The 11,398-nt window shown below is 43.2% G+C and overlaps 1 protein-coding gene across 1 annotated transcript in view; it reads right to left on the bottom strand.

Annotated features, from left to right (window-relative positions):
* Positions 1-317: 317 nt before the first annotated feature.
* LOC109482490 overlaps positions 318-11,398 on the bottom strand; it is a 23,136-nt gene continuing 12,055 nt past the window's right edge. Inside the window, exons 12-22 of the mRNA XM_019785213.1 lie at positions 9,197-9,319; positions 8,559-8,766; positions 7,917-8,064; positions 7,321-7,435; positions 6,792-6,871; positions 3,909-3,977; positions 3,494-3,596; positions 3,060-3,175; positions 2,441-2,568; positions 2,055-2,212; positions 318-1,796 (exon numbers count right to left, since the gene is read on the bottom strand). Of these exons, the coding sequence (XP_019640772.1) occupies positions 894-1,796; positions 2,055-2,212; positions 2,441-2,568; positions 3,060-3,175; positions 3,494-3,596; positions 3,909-3,977; positions 6,792-6,871; positions 7,321-7,435; positions 7,917-8,064; positions 8,559-8,766; positions 9,197-9,319 (2,151 nt within the window). The 3' untranslated portion in view covers positions 318-893. The remainder of the gene's footprint in view (positions 1,797-2,054; positions 2,213-2,440; positions 2,569-3,059; positions 3,176-3,493; positions 3,597-3,908; positions 3,978-6,791; positions 6,872-7,320; positions 7,436-7,916; positions 8,065-8,558; positions 8,767-9,196; positions 9,320-11,398) is intronic.

Genomic DNA, 11,398 nt, shown 5'->3' with positions numbered 1-11,398 from the left:
GTCTAAATGTTTAACTCACCTAAGGCTGTGTTAAAGTTAGAGTATCCCATGATCTATTTCCAAACATACAAAGTTCCATGAAGCACCATTTACAGAAGGTTCCACTATAACCTACTGTAACAACACTTTTACTGAGTTAGTATGTCACTTGATTAATTTTGCAAGCCATCAAATATTATACCTAACTAATGAAACAAAACTTCATTAAAACTCAATGATAAAGCAATGAAAACCAAACAGAGAACCAAAAGAACCTCTCTGAATTACTCTAATGTCATGGTTGACGCCTTTGATACATCTTCAATAATTGAAACATACAAAAATAGTTAATACATATGTAGCAAGAACACAAATAAAACCTACCCAAAGCTAAAGCTGTCACTCTTTCTTGAACTGTAACCAAACTATTCTTCTTTGGTCGATACTGATTTGGTCCATGATTTTACTGGTACAAAAATAGTTCTTTATTCTCACCACAACTTCCAGAAAGAAAGAAAAGGGGTCTTTAGAAACCTGGAAAGGAAAAAGACCCAAAGAATAAATGCCCTGTCTATGTGTGACATCCTTGTCAAACTGACATTCATATCATGTTCCTCATTTCGTCTACACCTCCAGGCCAGAACTCCACAAAAATTTTCAACAGAAATGAAATGCGAACACTAAAGAAACAAATGGTCACCAAAATGTGCTATATCACTATGACATTTGGTATCCTAAAATATATTGACTCCATCGAAGGCAAAAATACCTCATCTACTGAACTGTTATGTGTAACTTTGTGGTGCCTATTCTTTGGTGAACTGAGTTTTCAAGCTCCTCATACAACACTACACTACACTATACTCCCTATACAATGCTACACTACACTATACTATAAAAACTATGCTACATCTTCACCTATACATGGTCTGTCCCCTGCCCTGTCCTAGAGGAGCCTGTCCTCTCACCCCGTACATGTTATTGTACTGATTGTGCATCATCCTGTGGTACGGCTGGACCTGCATGTCCGGGGGGATGTATACCCCCTGGGAGATGGGAACTTCGTTGGGAGGGGGCTGGTTCAGGAAGAGATGCTGAGGGGGGTACTGGGGGAACTGCTGTTGGTTGTACTGCTGTGGGTTGAACTGCTGCCGGTTGTACTGTTGAGGGTTGTACTGCTGGGGGTTATACTGTTGCCGGTTGTACTGTTGCTGGTTGTTCTGTAGCTGGTTGTACTGCTGAGGGCTGTACTGTTGCTGGTTTTGCTGCTGTTGGTTGTACTGTTGCTGGTTGTACTGTTGTTGTGGGTTGTACTGTTGCTGGTTATACTGCTGTTGAGGGTTGTACTGTTGTGGGGTGTACTGCTGGTAGTACTGTGCTGTAGCTGTGACTGTGTACTGTACAGGCTGCTGCTGATACATGGCGGGAAGCTGTTCAGAAGGCTGCTGGAGGTAGGGTGACATGGTGGGCGGATCTGGGTGTAACGCTACTAAAGGCCTGGAGGGAGTTCCCCCACCCTGAACTCTCCCTTCACTGCCCTGCTGGGGCTTCACTGCGACTACGGGCTGGCTTGTGGCATTCTTTCCCGGTGCCTGTACTCTCTGTCCAGACATACTGTTCGTGGGCTGCCTTGGTGTTGTCACCTCCCCTGCCATCTTGCCAGACACTGCGGCCTCCTTCCCTGCCGAGTGAGTTGTGCAGGCCTGGGAGGGTCCTCTCTGTTTCTCTGGGCTTTTGTCTTCCTTCTTAGTTGTCTCCACCTCCTTCCAGTTACTCCAGTTCCCACCAGTCTTGTCTGGTTTTAACTCCTCATTAGCCTAAGTGTGAGAATGACAGGTTGCTAACGAACTTTAAATATGTATTTCAGTAAACACCATACAGTCATGGACTTAAGTGTGCAGGACTCGTCTGAAAAAAAAAACCTTCTCACTATTTCCAGTAAAACTGCATGCAAAATTTCTGACAACTTGCAAAATTGAAAGAAATGGGGGAAAAGAAGAATTTTTTGCCTTGCCACTCGTTATACATGTCTGAGAATGCCACTGTTCATCCCAGAACAAAGTTTGCCAACTCACCTGTGCCCCTTTCCCTGCCTTGTCTGTGTGTCCACCAGTGTCAGTGTCTGCTTGACCTCTGGTCTGGGACTGGTACTGCTGGTCAACACACCTCTGGACAACTTCATCGTGAGTGGATGCCTGGAAACCCAGGGGACGGAAGGAAGCGGACAGCTCATCTGGAAAAACAAACATACAACAACTAAGTCTTTACAAAATCATTGACTTCCAAATGTAATACCTTCTGCTAACACACCATTGTACATGACCTGTGCGACAGGCCAAATAAAAGTTCTAAACGAGAGCTATGTGGCTCCAGATGTCTTACTGAGGTACAACTGTGATGTGTTAGATGTCAGTTAGCTTGAGGACTGAATCCACTCTACTATACACTGTTGTAACGTTACCTTCAGTCTCCTCCTGCTCCTTGTGTTTGATCCTGTTGCGGACGTCTGTCATCTGTAGTTCCACGGTGTTCAGCTCGTCCACACTGCTGGCCCCGGGACTGTTCACCATCTCATGCAGGATCCGCTGTCTGGGAGAGTCAGTATAGGCAACGTCAATGTGATGCAGGGCTCGAATTAAAGGTGTCCTGATGGCCACTGACCACTAATCTTTAGGCCAAGAGGACCCAGGTTCAGTCCCCAGGGTTGGACCCAGACATGTCTGGACATGCACCCAGACGTTGTGCCCTTGGGCACTTGACACGTATTTCTCCCCTCAGTGAAAGGGATCTTGGGCCCTACTACTGGGGTTTGGGTTGGTGTTAGGAAGGGCATCCAGCCGCAAAAAATTTTCCTTCAAGAAAGACTTGCACTTGTTGCAAGCACGTCTAACCCCAGCTGGGGAAAAAAGATGTTAAACTGGATAGAGTTAACAATTTTAGCCCTCTTTACCTCTGACAGATAAATTCACGTCATTTTAAACAAAATTCCATTGATAGCTCACACACATTTTCAGTAAAATCTGTCCACAAAAACAAAACCACTGTGGACATAATATAACTCCTGTCCCCCCTTATCTGACCTTTTGATCTGTAGAGTCTGCAGAGTGAGTCTGAGTTGGTCCAGGGTGAAGTCATACTCATCACTATCCTCCTCCTCCTCCTCCTCCTGGCTGTCTGAATCTGGGAGGTCAATGCCCTACAGGACAATTCATGGGTTGTTACCAGCATCATTGTTCTCACAGCTGTACATATTTTCACTTTTATGGATTTTGAAGCAGTTGTGATGATAGCTAAACTGATGTATGCTTCCTGGGAACTCGAATTACATCAAATTTTGAGTCCTGACAGTTTTACAAACGAGGTTGGTAAGAATTTGTCTGTGTCCCATATTCTCTACTCTGGTATACAAACAGGATGGCACCCAGGCTAGGTATGAGATCCCAAACTTTCTGGTAAAAAAGTCTAAATATTTTTTGTTCTTAGACTTTGAACAAAAATGCACATCATTCTCTACCTTCCAGTAAGGATGATCAGGGTCAAAGTTGTGGAACTCCTCCTGTATTCTGTCTGCTAGCTCCAGGGACGAGTGTTCAAAGGCTGACAGGATGTCTGGGACACTGGAACAGTCAGACAATCATTGTCACAAACTTTATCATCAGAGATGCCACATTGTAATGCTATAATCTTTTGGTGTACATCCTTATGGTCCTCAGAGTTCCACTGTGCCCATATATTAGCACCCCTTGACAGATTGTTATTTTTAGTATGATGCATTTGTTGTGAGAAGGAATCAAATCCATGATGCATAAAACATTTTGAATATTCATCTAATTACAGCTGCTCACATTCAAATATTTTTCCTCTTTGGTGAAAGCATAACTGATGTAATACTGTAAGCTATGCTGAGATTTTATGTGTTTTATACCCACCACTGGAGCTCATATATGGTGAGATGTGACCTCAAACTGTCGCCTTCAAAGATGCCTGTCACCTTCAGCCTGAAAAACACACAGAACACAGGTAAATGCAGGGAGAGGGAACCGACACTGATGAACAAACATTGATGAAGGAATTTTTTTTTCACATGTTCTGAATATAAATGTGTTCTAAACAAGTACAGGCTGTACAGCCCAATAGGTTTTGAGAAAGAGAGGGAGGGAGAGAAGTGGAGAAGGGTGGAGTGAGTGAGTGGGAGCAGTGAAGGGAGTGAGTGAGTGATTGAGAGAACAGAAGTGAAGGGCGGAGTGAGTGAGTGAGATGTGGAGAAGGGTGGAGTGAAAGAGTGAGAGTGAGTAAGAGAAGTGAAGGGAGTGAGTGAGTGATTGAGAGAACAGAAGTGAAGGGTGGAGTGAGTGAGTGAGATATGGAGAAGGGTGGAGTGAATGAGTGAGAGTGAGTGAGAGAAGTGAAGGGAGTGAGTGAGTGATTGAGAGAACAGAAGTGAAGGGTGGAGTGAATGAGTGAGAGTGAGTGAGTGAGAGAAGTGAAGGGAGTGAGTGAGTGATATGTGGAGAAGGGTGGAGTGAGTGAGTGAGTGAGTGAGTGAGTGAGTGAGTGAGTGAGAGAAGTGAAAGGTGGAGTGAGTGAGTGAGCAAGCCAGCAAATGAGTGAGGGAGTAAGTGAGAGAAGTGGAGAAGTGTGGAGTGAGTGAGTAAGAGAAGTGGAGAAGAGTGAGTGTGAACTGTTTTTAGATTATATATAGACCCCCGAAGGGGTGGGCCGATCCCGGAGGTACTGCAATACCGGGCCAACCCGTGGCTAGGATGGTGCAAGCACCTAGTCCATAGCCTTCTTCCAAAAATCAATTTAATATATGGCTCCGCGATGCGGAGCGTATCAGATATTAAACTGATAAGAACAGATACTACACTTGATCTTAGCCAAAAGGCCGAGAAGCGATAACGAACAAAGGTGCACCTGTAGCCCGGCGTTCTGATTACCTCTATCACTCCGTGGCTGCTTCGGCAGGAACATTTTGCTTTGTCTAAAGACTATGGCTTTTTTCTGGCCTAAGTTTTTCTGTTGATACTATGTACCAAATCCACTTTAAATTTACTCTCTGATCAGTTTGGTTTGAAATCCTGTATCTTTCTTACATTAGTAGGATATTTTGGCAGCGTAGTTGGTTTATCTGCCAGGCCCATGACTCGGTGTGGCGTTCGTACACGTTTGCATAGGATTTACATGACACACGAGGACTCGTGACCTTTCAACTCGTGATGGCTCTGATTGGGTTTGATTGACATCTGAATGGTACATGTTTATTCTAAAAAGACACCTCCTAAAAAGATACATCCTTGCATCAGAAATACCCTATTGTAGACCATGGTGTTTTTCAGTAAAATGCTCCAAAATAAACATAAATGTAGCTATTTGTGTGCAAAAACGACAACCAATAACCCCTTCCAGACTGTATAACCGGACCAGCATGCAATACTCTGTTTAACCATGGGTAATGTATACCGCTGACCATATAAGGAAATACACTAACAGTTGTCTTGTGGGCTGCCGTCTTCCCCAGTTTTCCATTGTCTATTTCTGGCCCTTTTTGGTATACCAGTAGTAAATTAGGTTAATCTTTCTTCCATTCTATATTTTGTCTTCTTATCTTAAACCTTAAAAAGTAGGACAGTGGTAAAATGTCTCTCTAATATGAAGCAGGTTTCCTTCCAATCTTTATGCCCTGTTAGTGAGGAGGTTATATAGGCTAGCTTTCCCTGCAGCTTTGTATGCTAGAGGTAAATGCCTTTTGTTAGGTTGGAGTGACTGGGTGGGCATGTAAACCAACCATGCTTGTCTAGACTGTGCAGACAAGCGGCCAGTGATGGTAATTTCATGGGAGATTATTTCAGATCAAGTTCCACCATGTTCTGTAGTGAATAATGTAAATATACTAAAATTACCCTGTAAATTTTGTGACAGCCCGAGTCTTTTGGTCACGAAATGAATTCCAGGGCATTTTCCAAGCATTTTCTGCAGTAGTTTCAGCTGTTTCCCACATGTTCAAATCTTTACAGCACAAGGTCCTGTCCTTGTCTTGACCAGTTCCTGTGTTAGGTGTTGTCCTGACCTATTCTGCAGATGTTTAAAAACACATTCATCTTGCCTGGCACTGGTTCAGTGACAGGCCACATGTGCCCTGTTCAACCAGGCTACTGTGGAACACCTACAGGGGAGTATCGTTTTACATCAGTGGATGAATCAAAATTAGTCAGGACTCAGGATACAGGGAAAGGATGAGGGGGGGGGCATAATGGTGCAAAGTTGAAGACTCTGAAGACATTGGCAAAAGTTAAGTTTTTGTTAAGAAAGCTGAGAAGAAAAATCAGACAGAGAGAAAATAAAATCAAGCTAACTGGGGACAGTGAAAACCATTCAAACATTCCCGAGCTCAGCTCCAAAGGAAATGGCTGTTTTCATGCATCATTACCCATGCACACTAACAATGGAAACTCCACTTCATTAACTTAATTAGCATTGACTTACAAATGATCTACCAGTGCATTGAACAAAATGTCCTTTCTGTCTTCATATATTGTCTCTTAAAAGTACCCCATACAGGCTATAACAGTACATATATTTTTAAAAATCTGTCCTGCTGAGTTTCAAAATGTTAAATTCTGTCTTGCTTAGTTTTAAAATGATCCGGTAGCTGTGAATTCAACTCTTCAAATTTGTTTGGAATTTTTAGATTGAGAGTTACCACAAAGGCCTTTTCATTTCATTACTGACAAACTTAAGATTCCTAGCAACACAGTTAAAGAAAGTAAAATCTCTACAGTTGAAGAATAGAAGCCTCCTGATGAGCTTACCTTTGTAAGTCTTCAAACAGCTCAGGACACAAATCACTTGTCACAACCTCCTTAGGCATGACCAACTTCTTTTGGCGCAACTGGCAAGATACATAATAATCAAGAAGTACAAGGAATTAGAGACATAACCAGTTTTCTAGCCAGTGTCTGTCTTTCTGTCAAACTTGCTGCTCATGGTAGACACAAACTTTGCCCAATTTGTCAACTTTGACAGACAAAAATCTGTGTTAAAGAATGGAAGAAGATGTCATTCAAGTAAGCTTCGTCTACCAGCAAAATTTCTCCTCGAAATGCAAAAATATTGTTTCAGAGGGTCAAGATTTCAAACTTTATAATGTTATGTCAAACAAAATTGAGATGCCTACAAGATTGGCTAGACATAATCTGCAGCTTTACAATTGATGCTTCATGTTGAATTAGAGTGGACCCCTTTCGATTAATGCTGAATTAAAAGTAGCTCACTATGCCTCATAAAAAAAGGCAGGCAGACTCTCATTCATCAACAAACATGACATGAATGTCCCCTCACCATGGATCTGAGCAGGTCGGAGTCCCAGAAGAAGGCAGATATTTCTCCACTGATGATGTAGGGCTTGTCCTGGTACTTAATGATGCTGACATGGTGATCCTCTGTCAGCTGTACCCTAAAGGTACAAACATAAAAACAAACGTAAAAATTGCACTTCGAAAAGTTAACAACAATATTTGTCTGTTGCCTTCAAACAGAAAGCAGAAAACAAACCCTCCCTACACAGATACAAAAACAATTTTTCTACTATTTCCTTCAGAAAACTATCTCTAACTCCTCTTCCAGACCAACTCTCCTGAATTTGGCTAATTTCTACCCTTTCCAGCCACTTCTGAAGCCTGGTAGAGGCTGTACTAAGGCCATGTTGATTTGATTACTGTACAGTACATGGATGACATCTGCTGGATGACATCCCCCCCCCCCAAAAAAAAATTTTTCGACCATACTGTAAATTGTACAAAGCAGCTGCAAAATGAGCAGAAATATGCCGTAAATTACAAAAGAGAAATACGTACTGGAAAACGATACTACTGGTAATGTCGTAGAATGCCAAAATCAATTCCAAAGGAAAACTTTCTATTGTCTGCTGTACTTACTGTTTGATGTGCCTGGGTTTGGGTGGTTCTGCCTCCAGGTTGAGCTCCTCACACACCTGCTGCATGGTCTCCTCCTCACCAGGACCGGGCGGGTTCTCCTCACCTGCTGCCTCCCGACGGTCAGACAGGCACGACATGTCCAAGTGAGCTGGACAACACCAGGAGGAATTGAGTTAGTCATTGGAAAAAGGCACATCTGTCCAGGATTGGGACGTACGTAGGGCAGAATCAGGCTTTAGCTAGAATTTTTTTGTTGGGTGTCTACTTTTTATTGTATGCTATGCGCAGCAATGCTGCACGGCAAGCGGCACATGCACAAGCTTTTTGGGGGGCTTTTATGAAATTTGTAATGGTCTCAAACACTACTTCCTGCATTTCGAGGGGCAAATTTTGAGGAGTACAGGTGGCAGCCAAGTTTTTTCTTTCGTTACAACATCAGTTTTGTATGTATAGTAAAGGCTGAAGGGAGGCATGTGTGCATGGCAGGGGTTGGGAGTGGAAAAAATAGGGTGTCCTACCAAACAGTAGGGCATCTAATTACTTATTTTCAGTACAGGGACTCCAAAAGACACCCAGACACCCGCAACTAACATGTAACAAGTTTTATTACTGCAACCATACAGCCACCATGACCATGCCTACCAGCCTGGCTGAGTGTTCCCTGTGACAGATCAGGGAAGGTTGGGAACAAGCTGGGGTAGATGGAGCCGATCATCCCAGGCATCACCACATCCTGCAGGTCCTGCAGCTGGGACACACCTCCTGCCTGCTGATTGGTGGATGGAGCTGCCATGGAGTCTTGATTGACAGGCTGTGATGCTCCAGATGAAGTCAACTCAGCGTTGGGAGCCTGTAAGAACAATATTTGTTCAGAGAAGATGATCAAAAAGAGAAATAAATTTAATCGCTAATGATAAACTTTTTTCAATGTAATGATAATGTGGCAATTCCTTTGACAACAAACCTTGTTAATATGTTGATCATTATTTGCTGTGAACAATATACATGTACAGTAATAAAACAAGGTAGGTTAGCTTGGACATTGCTAGTCCGAAATACATGTAATGTTACACGTATAAGCGGAAAATTCACAGCAACCATTGTATTACGATGTACTAAGTTGTATGTAGCATGTTTTCCTTTCCTCGATCTACATAGCAATGTAGATAGAAGTTAAAAGTAGACCAATAGATTAGGTATATTGTTTTAAATCGTTGAAAAACCCACCCCACCTACACACACACACACACATATATACTTTTGAGAGTGTATTGACTTACCTCTGTTGAAAGGGACCATAGGTCAGGAGACAAGATGGCATGTCCCTCGCTAACTAGTGTGTCGTTGATATGAATGTCCTGTTCCGTGGTGGTGTCACATGGACACAGGGATAGCACACGGTCCTGTGGTATACATAGCACAACCTCTCAACATACAGATATCTTAGATCAAACTTAAACATAAACTTTATGGATAATATCAAACACAACTAAATAATTTCAAGTTTGTAATAGAGTTCACTTAGAGACATTCCTTGGTCCGAAGTATTTTCCAAAGAGGCGGAAGCCAGCGCTGAAGAGGTTACCTCTTGGCTGCAGGCTGGCATTGATGCATTCGTGCCATTTAGAAAATATCAGATGAAGCCTCACTCATCCCCATGGTTCTCCCCTGCTTGTGCAGCAGCCATTGCACATCGCAATCATTACTTCCATCAATTTCAACGCGATCAATCCAACACAAATAAACTGCTCTTTACCAAAGCCCGCAACCACTGTAAATCTGTCATTCGTAAAGCTAAATCCGAGTTCCAACAAAGAACGCAAGATCGCGTCGCATCACAACAAGTTGGCTCTCGAGACTTTTGGCGCATTATTAATAGTATTCGGAGTGATGGGAAGTCTTCAATACCTCCCCTTTTCAACGGGCCCGAAGTTATTACATCCTCCAAAGATAAAGCCGAGCTGTTTGCTGAGCTGTTTAGCAGGAACTCAACTCTCGATGACGCTGGTCATACACCACCAGAAATTCTTACAAGAACTGAGCGCTGTCTAGAGAACTGTTCAATAACTACTTCCAAAGTCTCCACAATAATCGCCAATCTCGATCCTTCTAAATCCACCGGTCCTGATGGCATTCCTGTCATTGTACTGCAAAAGTGTTCACCTGAACTATCACCAGTTCTTGCTAAACTATATCGAAAATGTATGACAGAATCCTCCTTTCCGTCCACCTGGAAATTTCCATCAGTTATTCCTGTGTTCAAAAATGCCGGTGAAAGATCTAGTCCTAGTAATTACAGACCCATAAGCATTTTACCAGTCATCAGCAAGGTTTTCGAAACTTTGCTCAACAATGCATTGATGAAGCATCTTGAGTCCGCCGGCCTGCTCTCTGACTCTCAGTACGGTTTTCGATCTGGTAGGTCAACGGCTGATCTTCTCACTGTCATCTCTGAGAAGGTGTATAGGGCTCTCAATGCCTGTGGAGAATCTAGACTTGTTGCCCTTGACATTTCCAAGGCCTTTTGATAAGGTCTGGCACGCTGGACTTATCAGAAAACTAGAAGCCTATGGCATAAGGGGCCCTATGGCCAACATTCTCTCGTCCTTTCTATCAGAGAGAAAGTTGAAAGTCGTTCTTGATGGTCAGTCTTCTACATCCTATTCAATCAATGCCGGTGTTCCTCAAGGCTCAGTTCTTGCCCCAACACTATTTTTAATATTTATTAACGACCTGCCCGACCACATTCTATGCCAACTTGCTGTCTATGCGGACGATTCCACCCTTTACTCCAACTCTAAAGGTCCCGGTTCCATACTGGATAAGACAGAAATGGCAGCTGGGTTGGAAAATGATCTGCGCTCTGTCGTTGAATGGGGAGACAATTGATTAGTCACTTTCAACGCCCAAAAAACAAAACTCCTCTCCATCAACAGATACCGGGAACCTTTTCTTCCACCTATATCCATGAATGGCAACGAGTTGCGGGAGAATGAGAGTCTCCGTCTCCTCGGTCTTATTCTCTCCAAGGATTTGTCCTGGAGATACTACATCGAATCCATAGCCAAATCAGCAGCTATGAAAGTAGGCTCACTGCTTCGAGCCAGAAACTACCTCACTCCTGCAAGTATTCTGTATCTGTACAAATCCACCATCCGTCCTTGCATGGAGTATTGCTCGCATCTCTGGGCTGGTGCCCCAAAAGACTGCCTACATATTTTAGACCGTATTCAAAGGAGAATCTGTGTTGCCATCGGCCATTCTCTGGCCGAAAAGCTGGATTCCCACTCACACAGACGCAATGTCGCATCTCTATCCCTCTTCTACAGATACTTTCACGGTCGATGTTCAGGAGAACTTGCACTTCTTGTTCCTCCGCTCAGAACCTTTCAGCGTGCCACTAGGTTCTCTTCCAGTTCTCATCAATACACCGTTAACATACCTGTCTCCAAGTCATATTACAACAACAGTTTCTTTCCCCG

Source organism: Branchiostoma belcheri, unplaced genomic scaffold (genome assembly GCF_001625305.1).
Source record: "Branchiostoma belcheri isolate BF01 breed outbred unplaced genomic scaffold, Haploidv18h27 scaffold6, whole genome shotgun sequence".
NCBI classification, from domain to species: domain Eukaryota; kingdom Metazoa; phylum Chordata; class Leptocardii; order Amphioxiformes; family Branchiostomatidae; genus Branchiostoma; species Branchiostoma belcheri.
The sequence above is the reverse complement of the archived record's forward strand: the minus strand, read 5'-3'. Positions and strand labels throughout refer to the sequence as shown.